Raw genomic sequence first — 20365 nt, 5'->3', positions numbered from 1 at the left:
AATCCTTTCATTGACATTGAATTGAATACATCAATGTCAATGTAAAGGCATGGAAGCAAGGAATATGCTACAGTACATGGACACACAACACACTACACCTGCCAAGAGCTATCCAATACAAAAAGTTTTAAAGTTTCAGCTCTTTTATTTTAAGAGTATCAGCATATACAGTATTTAATTTCTCATGTAGGCCAAGTTACTAGAAAGAATGCCTGCCATAAGATTTCCTTGTGAGAGACTGACAGATTAATAATTGCAATAGATATTTGGACCAAATTGGTATGCTGAGAATTGAGACTACCATTTTCTGAAGATGGGTGGGCTTCAGTTATAAACAAACTTGTAGGTACAGCTGCCAAACTAGCAACTTCTCCAAAGTAGTCCAAACACAGACATACATTGGTGCACATGGTGGTAGTGAAGTATGCATGCGACATTTCTTCAAATGAGCTGATTCTTTCAGGTATCTGATTTTACTAAAAGCTATATTTGCTTCTGAACGGGGTGACTGGCGCCTACCCCTGACAGCAGCTGTCGCTTCACTTGCCATGTCTGGAGAGATTTCGCTCCAGCAGTCCTTCCTCGCGGGGCACGCTGGGAGCCCTTTCTACGCCCAAGATGGCGGCAGGATTGAAAAGTTGATGTTGTTTCATTCAGCTACCTCTTTCAAGCCTCTTATCTCTGGATTGCGTGGGTGTTTTGAGCAGCCCAAGGGGCAGGTTTGGGAGTCAAAAGGGAGTTCTTTTGTGAAAGAGCCAGGAATTGGTCAGGAAATGGTTACCGCTTGTTAAACTGTGTTTTGTTCGCGATCGGGGTCTCTATTTTCACTGGGAAAGTGCCCCCGCTGCTGGATCGTTGTTAATGTTGTTGTGGCAGCAGTGATGTCATTTTGGTCTCTAGGAACTCTTCTTTCTACTGGGATGACAATGAAGATGCGATACAGATAGAAATGGAGGATGACGTGAAGAAAGCAAAAAAGGTGACGTCTTTTTTTTTTTTTTTTTTAACAAGAAAATAAGTTGAGTGATGGTTCTCCATTAATTAAAAAATACTTTGATGCGTTACGGCGCCTACAGACTACGGACCCGTGCTGAGGTATGCTTGCGCTGAGCTTACTGCTAGTGCGGTTATTTACAGATGTGCATACAGAAGGGCTTGTGTAGGACATGGTTTAACTTGCCTTGGGTGGGGGTGTAGAATTAACTTATTTAAATACAGGTCCACCCATTCCATCCAATCACAATACGAAGCTAGGCAGGGCAGTGGTCTCGGTCTCTTTGTCGGTGTTGCGATCCAGACATTATTCATTGACAATTTCCAAAAGTTAGAAACAAGTAGTATTGTTTGCAAATAAAACAGCTCCATGGAGTCTATGGCACAGCAATATATTTGCAGGGCTTTTTTTAACGATATGTTACGTGTAATCTTACAGTTATGTCTTAAAAAGAAAATAAAAAAAAGAAATGCAGTATCTTACCACGTACTCTATAATATGTATTTTGGTGTGTCTGTTCATACCATCCTTTTCTACAACTAGAGTGTTAAAAATAAACAGTAAACTTAGGATAGTTCCCACTTTTTCTACAGGACTGTGTCTTCAGCTTTTTGTTATGGGGGGAAAAAAGAAAACCTAGCATGATCTAGTGCAAAAAATAAATACACTGTAGCATATCGTGCCTATACAGAACCTAGATTATTATTATTATTATTATTATTATTATTATTTATTTGGAATAGACATAAAGTATGTTACGTTTAAAAAATACAATACAATAAATAAATAAAAATGATGATAATTGTAATACCATTCCTGAGTACAATCTTCATTGGTGTAATTTATAATAAGTGAATACGTCGCAGGGTGGCTCTTACTGTATAAAACGTCATTCCACACAGTCTGAGCAGCCAGAACCACGCAGCTTCATTTCACTGGCCTCGCACCCAAACTGCACGATATGCCATCTCTTATACAGTAAGACACCCTACACACAAAGTATTTATTTATAAATAAGAGCATGAACTGCTTAGGTTACTGTGAGTTTAATAAGATGCACCTGAGCTTGTACTGATACATGGCTAATCAAGCTCCTAGTAAAACCTGAAGTGGGTGAAACTGCTATGCAATAGAAGGCGTATTTCCATTGGGATGTACAGTGGAGGCTGTTATATGTACGTCAATCACACTTCACATAGTTTTGAATGTAGTGGAGAAACGCATATCCATTTGTGATGAAACGTGATATTAACATTTAGTTAATAGGCTTACATTTTATTTTGCTAAAAAACAAACACCGTTATAAATCACTTTTTTTTTTCTTTTTAAGCAAAGTACTATCGTAAACGCTCATACAGATCGATCAATCACCTGTTTGCGCCTCGTTACTGAGCGACTACTGTACTGTGTGCTGAGAAACTGACACTCACCGCAGCAAACGGGATGACAGAGGAAAAAAATTCTCTCAGCTGTGTCACCTTGCCGACCACGAAGCTCCGCGTGAAACTGACACTGTTTATTTTATTGTACATTACATGTGTTGCTATTTACAAAAATGTTGACTGGCTGTGAGTTACTATCTACAATAATTAATGTACTCACGTACACATAAAGACACATGCATACACATAAAGACAGTACGTTTCATTGTAGCCCTCGGGATGAAATTGTTAGCTCGGTGGCTATTTTTTTTTTTAAATTGGCAGTAGGAGAAAAACGCTTCAGCAAGTACAATAGACGCTGTATCTACTACCCATACAGAAATGTTCTGTAAACATTCTATAAAGTTATATATAATTTTTATAGAAATCATGTATTCTATAGAAATTCTATAGAAGTTTTATAGAGGTCATATATGTTTCTATAGAAAACTATTTCTATAGAAAATTGTTCTCTAAACCGTGAATAGAAATGATATAGAATTACATATATGACTGTAAAATGTTAATAGAATTGCATATATGAAGATACAACATGGTTATAATGCATGAAGATTCATTTTGTGTTTGTGAGTGTGTATTGCATTAGTTGTTTATTAAATACACTGTTCAATAACATATATTTTTTACGTGTTATTTTTTTATTTCAATAACATATATAATATAGCTTTTCTTAAACCATGTGCAATTAAGAGACAGTCAATCAAATAACATTAAAATATACACATGTGCAAAAGATGAAAGTATTTTACAGAAATAGAAATGAAAATATTTGTACATGTAAATATGTTTTTATATTTCACAAGGCTTAGACATTTATACACATTTGTAATTCTGAAACCACTACCTCCATCAGACCCATGTTAGATATTTCATGAGAAAGCCCTATCACACTTGCACCAACATCCCAAATAGGTGTACCAAAATCCCATAGAATTCTAGTCTCATTTTTTTGTTGTTGTTGGGGATGTATATAACACATTTACATGCCCCCGAACAAGCAAAACAATCTGACTTGGTTAACTGTGCATAAAATGTATTTCCACGCTGTTTACCATATGGGCAAATATGAGCACTTACGCAGCCCATAAATCAAATCAGAATAGGGCCCTAGAATTCCTCATATTTGGGCTGTTGGTGCAAGTGTGATATGTATCACACTTCTAATTATATTTCGTATAATAATAGAATGTATTGTTTTCACGTAATGCTATTACCTTTATTATACCATCTGGCATTTTATTGAATGCTTCGGTGATTTTGCCACCCAAATGTGAGTGAGTTTCTTCTGCTAAGAAAATAAATAAAAATTAGTCACTCACCGTACTAGGGCGGTGACTCCTGGTACCGTGACGCCGTCCCCTTCCTGAATGGCCGGCTTCCGACTTCCCCTGGAATGAACTGCCCAACCATTCAGTATGAGGCACACAGTTCCTGTTGTACAGCACCCTCTCAGGTCGAGAGAGAGATTGTTGATTCAGATTCATTCACTCTCTGTCACACAGCTGTAATTAGATGAATCCTCTTCCATGTAATATGGATTGTCTTTGAGCCTGTCATTGCACATATTCAGTAAAGAAAATAATAATAATAATAATAATAATAATAACAACATAAGTATCACAGTATACAAATTTTATCAGAACAAGTATTGATTTGTAATTTATGCCAGTGGTTTTCAACTCCGGTCCTGGAGTACCACTGTGTCTGCTGGTTTTTACTCTCAGTTACTTAAAATTGTAACGTTATAACAAGAATACTTACAAGTACTTCATCTTCGGAGATGTTGCTGTACTGCTCGGCAGGAGCAACGCTGGTGGCGACTCTTCGTTTATGTCTGTGAAGTGTTCTCCGGGGGAGTTTTCCTTTTCCCCACACATACTCTTGTAGGATGACAATTTTCTTTTTCTTGCATCCATTGAATAAAGAGTTCAAACCGTTTCCATAAAATAATGTTTTAACATAACTGTGAGTTTTGAAATAATTTCAAGCTATCCCACGTCACGCGATCCTGCCTCCCGCACGGACATGTGGGTGGTAGCGTGACAATTAAAATTTTAACCATTATACTTTAACTTACAGCTGTATGGTACTTAAAGTCAGGGAGGGCACTTTTTGTAAAAAACAAAACAAAAAAAAAAAAACAACTGTTCATGCTAATCTAGTGGATAGAAGACCCCCAGACGTGGAAGTATTGGAAGTATAATTGATTGTCGTTGGGAAGATGGAACATCACCGGCAAAACTTCTGGCTCTCGGTAAGTTGAGTTTATGTCACCTGCATAATGACGTCCACCTAGCTACAGTATACAAAAATACACTCTAACGATGTTTTATTTTTTAAAGGCACACAACATGTGATGGAAAGATATCTTATAAATGTGGTTAAAGAGGTACATTTAAAAGGAAAGGGTACAAGTCCAAATTTGGGACGTGGATTAAGAAATAAGAAAATCACAGCACAGCCAGTACAGGAGTCAGACAGTGATGACAACTTGGAAAACTGGGTAAGTGTTGTTTTTTGTCTGTTTTTATTCTAGAAAAGGGGTTGATTTGGTCAAATAAAGCCAATTAGGTAATTAAGAGCGAAATTGTAATGAAAATGAATGAAAGAACAGTTCTCCCGAATCATCCCTGTATAAGCGAAATGTTATTGTTTTATGGCCTAGTATAGTCAATATAACTTTTTTTGTGTGTTTTTGCCTTTCAAACGCCGTCAGGATATTTAATACATAACATATATTTAGCAAAAGTCAAGGACAGACAACCACGTATATTTCACACACGCAGAGTAGCCTAATCTCAATTTTAAAAGTGAAAAACGTCAAATTGACTGCCTCGTCGGTTCTATAGTTTTTATACGCGGCTGAGATACTATTTTTCGCTAAAATGTAGTAAAAGGGCTGGTTTCACAGACCTAGATTACCACTAATCTTGGACTACCTAATGTTATTTCAGGCTAAGCAATCCAAGATAAGTGCTAACCAGGGTCTGTGAAACCAGTAAAAAAATGAATAAAAAATGTTTTGTGACAATAATAATAATAATAATAATAATAATAATAATAATAATAATAATAAAACCCAGCAACAGTTTCAATTTTTTTTATTGGCAATATTTACTACCTCAATAGTTTTCCAAAAAAATAAATAAATAATGAACTAGACCCTATAGACACCACGTGCAGAGAGAATTTGGGCAGCCTTTATGTCAGTCTAGCAAGTTTTACATTGGTCCGGGAGCACTTTAATTAATAAAAGAAAATCTTACTATGAAGATGGTTCTTGTTTCTATGTAAGCTGTTCCATCTAACCAGTTTCGGGACGATCAGATTTTGTTTTCTGCTCCATCCGGCGGGTTTTATCTTAGTCCAGGTACATTTTAATTAATAAAAAATAAATAAACTATAAATGCTGTATTCAGTTGTGTTTTGTGCGAACTTATTGGTAATTAAAAATAAAAATAAAAAGAAACAAGAAACAAAAACCAGCAACATCTCTATTAGAAACATTTTGAATAAAGATAAACAAAGACAGGAGCAGGTTGCAGGGAAGGAATCACAGCCTGATTTATAAGGATAAGTTAATTAAATTAAAAATGAAGTACAAAAACATAAAGGAAAAACTTAAAAATAAAATATACCAGCTGGAACAAGAGCTGCTGCATGCACAGAAAGAGCGAGATGAAATAATTGCTGAACACAGAGATATGTGTTAACAGAAAGTAAATTATCTACAATAGGTATATTTACATTCTTGCACCTTTTTTTAATAACTGAAAAGAATAATACCTCAACTGTGAAACTAATTATTGTTGGAAGTATTTGATTGTTGACAAACCATATCCTTAACTATTTATTTATTTATTTATTTATTTATTTATTTATTTATTTATTGTGTTTTTATTTTTTTTGTAGGTTGCAGACAGAACCAAAATATGAGTCATGCATGCACCGATTTTCCAAGTGCTGGCAGAGACAGTGTGGTAAGATAAAAATAATAAGAAAATATGATAATGATAATAATAATAATAATAGACTAATATCAATTTTATAGTGCTCTGCCATAATAAAATGAACACCCCCGATTTTGAATCAATCTTATTTTTAAAAGTACACGATATATTCGTAATCATCTGGATGGGGGAGCACTGTAGTTGATATGCTGATAAAGTTTTTTCCTGTATACTGATAAAAATAGTTGTTCTCTTATAAAATTATTTTAATTTTTAAAAACTAAAATTTTAACAGTGCTTTACAATGTATATTTGCACACAGACACCCACAAACAATCTGATCAAAATTATGGTTACTGCTGTTAATCTTTTATTAATAATGCCTCTGTTGGATGAAAATTGATTGACAAGTATTGCAAACAAGACAATAATTTATAGTATGTGTGTATTTATATCAAATCTCTCATCTTAATCTCTTGTCCACATGTAGTGGAGGAAGCTCTACCAAATTTGCCCGGGGACTCTTCCTGAATGTTTTTATAAAGGAGGAATTAATAAAAAAAATTCTTAATGGGGAAAAAAAGCAGTGCATTCAAGGTGCACCGAAAAGAAGCATTGTCAAAGGACAAAGTGCAGTAAATTTTGGGTAAGTGTATCTAAATACATACTTGTTTACTTACATATCCCTCCAGAACTCTGGCCCTGAATACCTGTCCACTTTACTGTCCTGCTATGTCCCCACATGAAACTTGAGTTCCTCGGATTCAGGCCTTCTTGTCATTCCAAAATCAAAGCTTGTAACTTGGTGGGTGTTCTTTTAGCTCTGTATCTCCAACTTTCTGGAATTTGTGATGCTTCTGCACTTTCTCTGTTCAAATCTAAATAAAATACCTAGCTTTTTTCGCTGTCTTTCTATTGTGTTTACTTACTGTAGGTTTTAATAATATTTTAAAATATTTGTAACTGTGTTTGAATTGTTTTTATGCATAGAGCGCTTTGATGATAGATGCATAGAGCGCTTTGTGAAGGTAGTTAAATAAGGTGCTATATAAACGAAAGTTTGATTGAAACATATTTCTTAATGTAAATAAATTACTATTGGGAGGGTAAGGGGGTATGCAGACAACAGTCCATTCTCGTGCTGACAAGTGATTAAAGTTAATTGTAAAAATGGGATTTTTATAATTGAGATTGTGTGTTAGCTATAGTTTATCTTACAGGACTTCAGACACACAAAACCATAAGAAAAAGAATACCCTGAATTTCATATGATATGGTGATACCACCAATTAATCTTGAAAAGTTAGTATCAACTCTCTCTGTATCAGTTGTTTTGCTGTAACATTTAATTGCATGTTAAAAATGTATTGATTAGTTTACTCCTTTTTGTTTTACAGATTACACCATCAAGACATTTCCAGGCGCACACCTGGGGACTTTAAAACAGAGTTTAGCCAATAAAATTAAAGAAATAATACAAAAATTAACACCTTCTTTATAAACTAACAAGAAATTAAATGTGCCTCCCCCTTTCCACTTACCTCTTACCTCTCATTCTCTGCCTAAGCAATGTAAGTACGCAAACAGATCAGTCTGTACTGATGTCTGTCTAGACTAATAAAAAAAATAAACAGTTCTTATTAAGCACAATCTCTCTGAGTTTTCCTTGTTAGAATCCATTGATGGAATAGTATTTTGTGATAATAATCTTTTAAGTTTTATGTAATTGATTGATTTAGAACATATTATTTAAAAAAAATGACTTCTGTCAGTATGACTACTTGCTTAAATTTACATGAATTGAATTGCTTTACAAAGTTAAGCCCCTTCTTATGCAGTAAATAAAGAAAATCTTGACAAAAAAAATGTAGACATGAGATTTTGTAGGACATTTTAGAAAATGTTCTATATCTGGTATATATTTTAAATAATATTTTATTAATATTTTATAGAATATTCTATCAAGTTCTTATAGAAACTGTATATAATGATCTATACAGTTTTTTTTATAGAAACTCTATAGAATATTCTATAAAGTTCTTACAGAAACTATATAATCTATAGTTTTTTTTATAGAAACTCAATAGAATATTCTATAAAGTTCTTGTAGAAACTATATAATAATCTATATAGTTTTCTTTTTATAGAAACTCTATAGAATAGTCTAGTTCTTAGTGGCCCGTTTTTCTATACAATTTCTATAGCATTTCTATAGAAATTTTATAGAAATTCTTGTGTTTTAGCAGGGCTGTCCAATCACAGCCCTGGAGGGCTATTCCACTCCAGGTCTAACAGGTACAGTAAAATGAGATAATGAACTACTTCAAGGTCTGGTTACAGATTTTTATTGGTTCAATTAAACAATTTTGAACAAGATTGCAAAGACCAGGACTGGAAGAGCCCACTTTGGACACTCCTATTGTAGAGGGTGTCCCAGGAGATTTTGTCACACTCGGCTTCATCTTCTTGGGCATTTTTTGTATTATTGGCATCCTGTATAAAAGCATAGCAACGTTCAGTAAATCATGGTAAAGCACAAAGGTACTTATAATCAATAAGTACACAGTATGTGAAAGGTTATAGTCCAATGCAGTAGCAAACATCTATAGGTGGCTTGGAGTGCATAATAAAATAGAAGCTTGAAATTAACATTAGTGCAAAATCAAGGCAGTTATTATGTTCTTGTAATGTGGGTCAGTAAAATTTTAGTAAAACGTAAGGATGTACTTTTAGAGCACAGAGTCTATCCATGTAACATTTTCAAATTTAGATGCATTTTGTTGTTTTTTTATATAATTTTTCAACATAGAAATGTATTGTACTGCACAGTTAACTGCATTGTATATTGTTATTATTCCACCACGAGCAAGAAAAGTCACCATAAAAAGCATTTAAAAAAAAAAAAAGTAGCAGTAGTTTGGTCATTGAACACCACACATTTAGAATCCTACAGAAATATTAAGAACATATTTACATTGTTTCAAATATGGTCATAACAATTATGTTAAGGTACATACCCACATCGTTATTTCACTTCAGATCAACTACTTGTTTTCCACATATACAAGTACTGAACATTTTTACAACCATTTTTTTTTTATTTTTGTACTGAAAAATATTTTCTTCATACAGTGCAAGTAGTCCTTCATCTGTGGCCCCTACACAAATACACAGGGTAGGGCATGCAAATGTCAAGCAGGATGCAATTCCTTTTTGTTTTATCCTACACAGATTTCATGCCAGCTATTTTGCTGTTTTTTATGATGTCGAACCCTGTCCAATAGGAAATTAAGTGGGCCCATCCTTACTACATTTAACTGTAGATTCCATCAGAACTGTGAGGGCAGAACACAAGTATTATTAAGCCATTCTGGGAGTGCATATCCCAGGCAATATATTGAGAGTGTTATGCTGTTTTACCTAAAGAACTGCTTATCCAATTGTGATAAAGTGGTTACTAGAGTTTAGGCATGCTACAGATTATATCAGCGTATCAGAATCTGGGGGATACAGTGTGGAGTAACTTGTCCCTCCATATATAAATCTTACCTTTTGAAATGTACATACTGTAACATGGGTGTAGATCATGTTGATCTACCCCAGCTGGGTACGTACATCCTAGGCAGAATGACTGGCGAAGGTCCCACTGTATATACAGTATGTCAAGACTTTGACGTATCTTAAAATTTTGATATCCACCCGAGATACTAGCAGAGACAATAAACTGGCAATCCGAATACACATTAAGATGTCCTGCGAGTGTGTGATTCAGTATTTTTTAATTACATGCTTTCACCTTTGTTGATACAGTGCTCCCCCTTTATAACGGTGTAGTCGGAAGTCATAGTTACAAGGCTGTGCTATTTGTTCTCTGCCTCAGACATTAGGAGGCAAAGCAGAGCCACGAGCATCCACAGTATATCCTTACCTGTGGTTAAACATATAGGACAAATTTTGAACTGTCAATGTTTGGAAAATCTTAAAAAATGTAAACTCTAAACAATTAAAATTGCTTGATGAACAATGTTAATTTCAGGTCTATAATGTAACGGTTCCCTCAAATGGAAGCAGTGAGTGTGAAAAAACAAATACTGTAGATAAATATTTGCAAGCCACAGTGATCCAATCTGAAGTGTGTGATGGGATAAAGAAACAAAGATTGAGTTGGGTTAAAGATTTAAAAGAAAAAATGCCATTGTCCTCTGATGAAAGCAATGTACATTTTATATACATGTACCTGTAAATATATTCTGCTCTTTATTTAGATAATTGTATTGAAGAAACTTATTTCTATTGCAGAGAAGTTTGTCTAATGCACTTTTTTTTAAATTAATATTCTGGTTAGCAATTTACTAGACTATATAAATACTTTCTTATTACTGAATGCTTCTAAAGCAAACTCCCCTTTGAAACATCATGTTTCATGTTCTTCTAGTGTATATAAGTCGATGACTGGTTTAAAAAAAAAAATAACTGGCTTGAGTTTTTGTGCATTGTGAACTTCTACTCTATGGCCTGGAAATTTGAAATTGTGAAAACAAAACAAAGTTTTGGCTGTAACAATATCAGAGCTAAAACTCTTCACGTGTAGAATACAGACAAATGTACAAATGACCACCTCCACAGTATTCACAGTGAATGATAAAAAAGCAAGTGAGTTTCTGATGAGCTTTTAATGCCTTACAGACAAGTTTACTGAGATATATGACTAGGGTTAGAAACACTCGCCCAAGGCGAATTAAATGTGATGAGGACTAGTTGATGACTGTAACTCAGTAGTCCTCTGGGCGAGTACTTAAAACAAATGTACACATATACTCTCATGTTCGCAGTCTTGCGTTAAAAAAATGCAGAAAAGTCAATCTTCTAACGGGGTGTAGCAGTGATGAATAGGCATTCATAATGCTTACAGAACAGTCACTCGGAACTGAAACCTCCTTTCATCTCCTCTGCAATGCCAACCCCACTTAATGACGTTTTACATTTGTGTTCTCCCTCTGTGCGGGATGCGAAGTGGACATTTATACAGGTGTAGTATGCTCAAAACACAACTTACTGCTTCTACATTCTTCTACATTCAAAACAACACTACGCACTTTCAAAACATTCTCATGCTCAAAACACTCTACAGTACATTACGTTCAAGTTTGCTTAAGCATTTACTACTTTCAAAACACTCTTACTCTCAAGTACAAACATAATGTATATCAAAATACAGAGATATGAAATACAAAGTCTCAACTGTACAAACATAATGTATATCAAAATACGGAGAGATGAAATACAAAGCAAACCAAAAATAACTATGTACATGTAGAAAAAAACACAGTATTGCATCCAGAAATGGTCAAGTACATCATTACTAGTAGTAGCAGTAGTGCCTGTTACATACAAAATTTGAGGGACATTTTAGCCCCTATTGTGCATTGTTTGACTTGGACCTTTTTGTATCATTTTTTCATAGCACAGTTGTTCTTTTTTTATACTGTGTTTTATAACATCATCCTTTTTTTTTTTTTTTTAGGATATCATGAAACAAAACTCCCTTCCTATAGCAGTTACTGCATAGTGTTATATTTCTTAAGTTAAACCTTAAATGACAAGCATTAAGTGTTATATTACAATACATGACTGAGTGATACATGCAGAGGATACAACGCTTTCAGTATTTTCAGCTTCCTTGTTTATGGTGAATTGGTTATAATTTGATCAGTTTTTTTTAGGCTTATTTTGTATTCATAAATGTTTTGTGTACTGATATGTATACATTTTAAAAGTATTTATTCATTGGCACTCAAATTGTCTCAATTTTTTAAATGTAGAAAATAACAGTTTTGCTTGTCCTTTGATCTTGATACATTAGGGTCATTCTATATGAAATCATTAAAAAAAACCGCCATTTTTCACTTGACCTCCTCTGATTTTGATAAACTTTTGCACATATTATTATCTTTGGAAGAAATGGTTACACTGAGAATTGTAGGCTGGAGTGACCTCCCATTCATGAGATACAGGTCATCAAAGCTTGACATGGTCATAACTTCCTCCATAATTGACATAGAAAGCTGGTGTCATTTTAAAGCTCCCAAATAGGACTATTCATTATACCACAATTGATGTGAAATACAAGATAAATTTGTGTGAATCTGTGACCTTTGATCTCACCCAGGTCAAATCGCATAACCTTGGATTTTTGTCAGTTTTTGATTGATTGTACCCTAGACCCTTATCGACATTTCCTGCAAGTTTCATTACCTGCCATTGGTTGAGGCACAGAACAGGGTTGAATGCAGAGTGTCAGGTGAATCTTCTAAGTGAAGCGATTAAAAAAACACCTAATAAAAATAAACACAAGTGAACTGGTGCAGCTGTAACAGCTATTAATATATTAATGAGTTAACCAAGGTGCCCTATTTACACAATTGGCTAAAACAAACAAATACAATTAATTAAATATAAATCAACACTGAACACTGAACTATGCATGTTTAATTTTGTCCCCACCAGTGGTACTTCTGTCAGCGCATGTTTGGTATTTTAAGTGGTGCTTCTCCAGAAGCTGTAATTACAAATCCAATGTTCAAATCCAATGAATCACTGAGCCCTGTTCCTTCGTAGCCACTCTGTCAAGACTTTTGATGCTTTGGCATCTCCTTGTCTCTCAAGGTGTCTGTCCTTCCTGTTGAAGCTAAGAAGAAGTTGTTAGCACATCCCCCATGTCTACAATAAATTTATCTGGACTGTGTGGGAAACAGAATGATTGTGCTGGTCCATTCGGGTGCAGGAAGTTAATTTCAGCCTCCCGTTTCGATCAGCAGACACCACCAGCCCGAGCCACCAGTGACTGCCATACTGAGCAGTAACATATCATTTCACTTGGTCAAATGGTAGGACATCCTCTTCGACTGGGATTGATTCTTCTCTTTGTTTTGTTGACTGGGAGAACTCTCGTACAAGGACTTTTGCTTTGGAAACTGGTTGGAAAGAAGTGTAGGTGCCGTGTGCCAGGCACAGTTCTTACCTTGAGGAATCGTTGCTCCAGAAAAGCTTGCTCAGCTTGCCATTGTGCTATCGTGAAGTATTCTACTTCAAGAACAGGAATGTTGTCTTTTGCAAACCTGTACAATTGGTATGGAGTCTGGATCTGGTCATGGTATGGACGCTGTAAACTGGCTTTTGCTGCCATTCGTTTAATGGTTCCTCCTACACCATCACAGGGTCCTTTACCATGGGATGTTGCAAAGAAGTTCCACTCTGCTTCCACGCTAAAATCTTCCAAGTGCTGGAATATGTTGAGCACATTTTTATGGTTCTTATATTGCCCTGCACACCGGTCAGAGAAGTAATAGATTTCTCAGGTGCCTCCCAAATTTGTTCTCCAAGAACCTTAAAAGATGCTTTTGAAAGAGATAAACAGCGACTGTGTCATGAGTCATGCATTCTGATATTGCAACATATGAGATGTGCTGAGAATTCCCATCTTTGTCTCGCCAATAGTAAACAAAAGAATGTATGGTTGCCTGGGAGTTGTTCCAATGGTGTTATTGTGCTTCATCTTGCATGATGAAAGTAAAGTTTTCTGCAAAATCACCAACAACTAGGAATTCATTTTCTTGAAGGGGTTCATCCCTCAGAAATTAATAATATGCAGTCTGCATCTTTGCGATGAAAAAATGTTGAATAAGACATTGGAGATGGCTTGTGAAAGTCTCTATGAACTGATCAACAGGTTCATTGATTGTCTGAAGGTTGGATCTGTCAGTTGTAGTCCACTTCCAATACTCAACTTCGTCCACCAAGCTATCTTGAAAGAGCATTTGTAGATGACTCTTGAAATCTTCAAGTGATGGACAATTTTCACACTTTCCTAAGTGGCAATCGACATTAGGTGGTTAACACATGAGGTAAGATAAGTAATGCCGATAGTGATTCAATGGCACTTCTGTACTGGCACTCAGTTGTGGAAGCTTAGGACAAATGAACATCAGCTTTACATTCTGGTGTGTTGTGCAGACACACAGAGCATGTGTACCACTACTGCCTGCCAATACATACTCCTTTGGTTTCAGCTCTGCAAATTTGGAGAAGCCAATCTTAATGTCAGGATGCTGTAATTTGAGGAAACGATAGGAAAGAGAACAAGTCGTTTAAAGTGCAGCTTCAATTTAACAGGTGAGTATACTTGATTACAACTAAATACTTCTTCACTTATAAGATTCACCTGACACTGCATTGAACTCTGCTGTGCCTCAACCAACAGCAGGTACAAAATGAAACTTGCTGGAAATGTAGGTAAGGGTCTCGTCTACAATCTGTCAAACACTGACAAAAATCCAAGGTTACGCGATTTGACCTGGGTGAGGTCAAAGGTCACAGAATCACACAACTTTTTTTTCATCTTATACTTCACAGAACCTTCCACAGAATGAGAAGATAGTGCTATTCGAGAGCTTTAAAACGACAACTACCTTTCTGTGTCAATTATGGAGGAAGTTATAAGCATGGAAAGGTTGGGTGGGGGGTCCACAATGGGTCAACTTTGATGACCTGTATCTCATGAACGGGATGTCACTCAGGCCTAAAATTTACACTGTAATCACTTCTCCCAAAGGCAAACATATTCAAATCAAAGGAAAAATTGATTTCATATGGAATGACCCAGTAATTAACCCAATTTATTTTGATTAAGCGATAACTGAAGGGATGCATCAAGTGTAAGAGGATATAACATTCATTGCAGTGGATTTTCTACTGTTGAGGGAGAAAATATTTCGTAGTATTGAGACCATATACATCGGAAATAGTGTCACGATCAGCAAGTGATTATACAAACAAATTGATGAGAAATATAAGTTTTAGTACTGCAGCAATTATTATTATTATTGTTATTATTATTATTTATTTCTTAGCAGACGCCCTTATCCAGGGCGACTTACAATCGTAAGCAAATACATTTCAAGTGTTACAATACAAGTAGTACAATAAGAGCAAGAAATACAATAACTTTTGTTCAAGCAAAGTACAAGTGTGACAAACCACAATTCAATAATACAGCAGGTAATAGTGATAGTTACATCAGGATATGATTAAATAGTGATAGTTACATCAGGATGTGATTAAATACAAAGTACTACAGGTTAAACACTTGGCAGATTACAGTATTCTGAAGTACAGGATTAAATGCAGTAAAATAGGGGGCAGATAAGAGCAAAATAAAGCACATTTACATGAAGGGTGATAGTGTCCCAGGATACAAACAGAGGAGTTCTACAGGTGCTGTTTGAAGAGGTGAGTCTTAAGGAGGCGCCGGAATGTGGTCAAGGACTGGGCAGTCCTGACATCTGTAGGAAGGTCATTCCACCACTGCGGAGCAAGGGTGGAGAAGGAGCGGGCTCTGGAGGCAGGGGAGCGTAACGGAGGTAGAGCTAGTCTTCTAGTGCAGGCGGAGCGGAGAGGTCGAGTGGGGGTGTAGGGAGAGATGAGGGTCTGGAGGTAGTTGGGTGCAGTCTGGTCAAGGCATCTGTAGGCTAGTACAAGAGTCTTGAACTGGATGCGAGCGGTGATCGGGAGCCAGTGGAGCGAGCGGAGTAGTGGAGTAGCGTGGGCGAAGCGAGGCAGAGAGAACACCAGGTGGGCAGCAGAGTTCTGGATGAGCTGGAGCGGACGGGTGGCGGACGCAGGGAGGCCAGCCAGGAGAGAGTACCAGGGCCTGGACCAGGAGCTGGGTAGCATAGTTGGTGAGGAAGGGTCGGATTCTTCGGATGTTGCTCAGGAAGAATCGGCAAGTGCGTGCCAGAGTGGAGATGTGCTGGGAATAAGAGAGGCAGGGGTCCAGGGTTACTCCAAGGTTCTTAGCTGAGGAAGAGGGAGAGAGTGTGGTAGATTCCAGAGGAACAGAGATAGAGAGATCAGAGGAGGAGGGAAAGAAAAGGAGGTCAGATTTAGAGAGGTTGAGTTTGAGGTGATGCGAGTGCATCCAGGAGGAAATAGCAGACAGACAGGTAGAGAAACGGGAGGAGGTGGTGGAGTCAGAGGTGGGGAAGGAGAGGAAAATCTGAGCATCATCAGCATAGAAATGGTATGAGAAACCATAGGATGCGATGAGGGGGCCCAGGGAGCGGGTGTAGAGAGAGAACAGGAGAGGACCCAAGACTGACCCTTGGGGGACTCCAGTTAAGAGAGGGTGAGGTGTGGAGGTTGCTCCATGCCAGGTTACCTGGTAAGTGCGGTTGGAGAGGTAGGAGGAGAACCAGGCCAGAGCAGTGCCAGAGATCCCCAGGTCAGCAAGAGATGATAGTAGAATAGAGTGATCAACAGTGTCAAAGGCAGCAGAGAGGTCGAGAAGAATTAGGACAGAGGAGAGAGAGGCAGCTCGGGCACACTTTAGTGAGTTGGTGACAGACAGGAGGGCAGTTTCAGTTGAGTGAGCAAAGCGGAAGCCAGATTGGAGAGGGTCAAGCAGAGAGTGGTTGGACAGGAAAGCAGAGAGCTGGCGGTGTACAGTCCACTCGTGGGTTTTGGAGAGGAAGGGTAGGAGGGAGACAGGACGGTAGCTCTGGAGGGAGGTGGGGTCGAGGGGGGCAATGTAAGGGGGGCATTTCCGCATTGTTGAAAAAGTGAAGGGCAAATGTGCTTTCCATTTAAACTCTCCACTAGATGGCCTGCTCACAGGGATCATATTTTGGTTGCTTGCAGTCCCTGTCCCTCTGATTTACATTTCATTTACACAGAGAGACTGATAGAAATTACCACAGGGAATATCTATCATTGCAATAATAAACAGTTATAAGTCTGCATAAACTGCCATATGCATCAAATATAAAATAAATGCAGTCAACGAATATTGAAAAAAAATACTGTCAAAGTGTAAAGCACAACGGTCACAGCATTTGTGGCATTTTCCATGAACACAAATACAGGATTTTGGTCTATGGTTTCTGACTATGGCATTATAAAGGGGAAGCCCTGTAATAGTGGTTTCTAGAGTCTTGCAGTAAAGTCCAAGCGTCAATGTTTCATAAGATATGGGGTTCTAAAATGCCCCAAAATGAAGTAGGCTACTTTGATAGCTATTAAAATAAGGTAAAATCTATTGTGCAGTTAGTATACTGTAGTATATTGATAGGCTATTGAACATCATGGGAAAGTTAAATGTACGTTAGGTCTAAATCTAAGAAGACGGACCACTTTCTTGGACAATCATGGTGCCTTGACTGGGCTCTGCTTAGAGCTTGTCTTGCACTTTGTTTTTTTAATTAAAGACTCTGTTTATATATGTTTGTGGTTTACAGAGAGGTTTTACAAAAGAAGCGTGGAACGTCAGAATGCAGGCGGATGTGAGCAGTAAATGTTATGACAGGAAGTAGTGGTTACTTCATTTCCTGCTCATCTGCTGTGGAATCGAACTACAGTATAGTACAGCTATGAGATGTCTTAAAAGTGCAGGGGGAGCGTAAGACATAAACAACCTGAAAGAAAAGTCTAACTTCAGTTGAAAGGCTGGCGTGGCGAAAGCTACTGTATAGTGTCCTGTGAATTCCAGATTCTTTTGAAGTTTCATGGAGAATGAGGTAAGGTGCACCTGTTATCAAATTAGTGTTACACTCAAGCAAGTAGAACAGAGCTGTCAGTAATCCCAAGTGCCCAGAGTCACGGGTCAGAGGCCACACAGTACATGGTGTCATCTGCTGTAATCTAGCACTTTGGGAGTGCATTGCTTGATAGGCTTTGGTTCTTTTTTTCTTTTTTTAAGGCTTCATGGTGTTAACACAAAAAATTGGTTGTTTTGTAGAGGAAGTTTTTACATATTTTTTGTAAAACAAATGTAGATGTTTTATTTTTCTTTGAGTGGTACGTTTTGATCTTGAAATAAAGAGGAAGGAAAGCTGAATTTTGTGTAAATGTTTGCTAAACTTCCTGAACAAATGGTAGTTTTTGCAACACTTCTTTTTATTTAAATAATTAAAGTAATGCATTTAAATAGTATTACAAATACTACATTTCTGAATATTGAAACCTCTGAATATAGTTTTAACAAACCATTGTGAACAACAGTTACAGGCATGTACAGTGGCTCTCAAAAGTATTCACCCCCCTTGGACTTTTCCACATTTTATTGTGTTACAACATGGAATCAAAATGGATTTAATTAGGAGTTTTTGCCACTGATCAACACAAAAAAGTCCATCATGTCAAAGTGAAAAATAAAATCTACAAATTGTTCTAAATTAATTACAAACACAAAACAGAAAATAATTGATTGCATAAGTATTCACCTCCTTGAGTCAATATTTGGTAGAGGCACCTTTGGTAGCAATTACAGCCATGAGTCTATTTGGATAAGTCTCTACCAGCTTTGCACATCTGGACACTGCAATTCTTGCCCATTCTTCTTTGCAAAATTTCTCAAGCTCCGTCAAGTTGGATAGGGACATTTGGTGAACAACAGTTTTCAATTCTTTCCACATATTCTTAATTGGATTGAGGTCCGGGCTTTGACCTTTTTGTTTTTAAGCCACTCCAGTGTGGCTTTGGCTGTATGTTTGGGGTCATTGTCCTGCTGGAAGATGAATCTTCTCCCAAGTCCCAGGTCTCTTGCAGACTTCAGCAGGTTTTCCTCCAGGATTTCTCTGTACTTTGCTGCATCCATTTTGCCCTCTATCTTCACAAACTTGCCAGGCCCTGATGCAGAGAAGCATCCCCATAGCATGATGCTGCCACCACCATGCTTCACGGTAGGGATGGTGTTCTCAGGATGATGTGCGGTGTTAGGCTTGCACCAAACATAGCGCTTAGCGTTGAGGCCAAAAAGCTCTATTTTGGTCTCATCAGACCATAGAATCTTCTTCCACTTGGTCTCAGAGTCTCCCACATGCCTTCTGGCAAACTCTAGCTGAGATTTGATGTGAGTTTTTTTCAACAATGGCTTTCTTTTTGCCACTCTCCCATAAAGGCCAGTTTTGTGAAGCACCCAGGCTATTGTTGCCGTATGCACAGTGTCTCCCAGCTCAGCCGTGAAAGACTGTAACTCTTTTAGAGTTGCCATAGGGCTCTTGGTGGCCTCCCTGACTAGTGCCCTTCTCGCCCGGATACTCAGTTTTTGAGGACGGCCTGTTCTAGACAGATTCACAGTTGTGCCATATTCTCTCCATTTCTTAATAATGGACTTTACTGTGCTCTGGGGGATATTCAATGCCTTAGAAATGTTCTTATATCCTACCCCTGATTGGTGCTTTTGAAGAACCTTATTCCGGATTTGCTTTGAATATTCCTTCGTCTTCATGATGTAGTTTTTGTTAGGAAATGAACTAACCAACTGTGGGACCTCCCAGAGACAGGTGTATTTAACCTGAAATCATGTGAAACACCTTAATTGCACACAGGTGGACTCCATTCAACTGATTATGTGACTTCTAAAGACAATTGGTTGCACCAGAGCTTATTTAGGTGTGTCATAGCAAATGGGGTGAATACTTATGCAATCAATTATTTTCTGTTTAATATTTGTATTTAATTTAGAACAATTTGTAGATTTTATTTTTCAATTTGACATTATGGACTTTTTTTGTGTTGATCAGTGGCAAAAACTCCTAATTAAATCCATTTTGATTCCATGTTGTAACACAATAAAATGTGGAAAAGTCCAAGGGGGGTGATTACTTTTGAGAGCCACTGTATTGGTACTGTAAATTGGACGGTTTTGTGTTGCTGTGTGGCAATAGAAGTCTTTACTGTACAGCTGAGTCCTGAAGTTAAACAATATATGAATGGGATGCCAGTGCCTGCTTTACCAAGGAGCTTGGCGATACATTCTGGGAAGATTTACTGATACAGCAATCCATTTTTGGTACGTTGGCTCCAAAAGTAACAAACAAATCCTGCATGAAATCTCAAGTTATGTTCCTCAATGAGAAGATTATTTGTATTCAGTTAAAAAAAAATACTGATATTCACATTTTGCATTTGTACTTTGCGTTCTA

The 20365-nt window shown here is 37.1% G+C and overlaps 1 protein-coding gene across 2 annotated transcripts in view; it reads left to right on the top strand.

Moving 5' to 3' along the window:
* The first annotated feature begins 575 nt into the window (after positions 1 to 575).
* The window catches only part of LOC117403101 (cerebral cavernous malformations protein 2 homolog), a 28941-nt gene continuing 9151 nt past the window's right edge, over positions 576 to 20365 (top strand). The window contains exon 1 of one of the 2 annotated variants that reach the window (XM_034005064.3): positions 576 to 979. In XM_034005064.3, the coding sequence (XP_033860955.1) occupies positions 950 to 979 (30 nt within the window). In that variant the 5' untranslated portion in view covers positions 576 to 949. Of the gene's footprint in view, positions 980 to 17183; positions 17957 to 20365 lie in introns of those variants that run through there. The other variant, XM_059023766.1, reaches the window with a different exon arrangement.

Source organism: Acipenser ruthenus, chromosome 5 (assembly GCF_902713425.1).
Source record: "Acipenser ruthenus chromosome 5, fAciRut3.2 maternal haplotype, whole genome shotgun sequence".
NCBI classification, from domain to species: Eukaryota; Metazoa; Chordata; class Actinopteri; order Acipenseriformes; family Acipenseridae; genus Acipenser; species Acipenser ruthenus.
The sequence above is the reverse complement of the archived record's forward strand: the minus strand, read 5'-3'. Positions and strand labels throughout refer to the sequence as shown.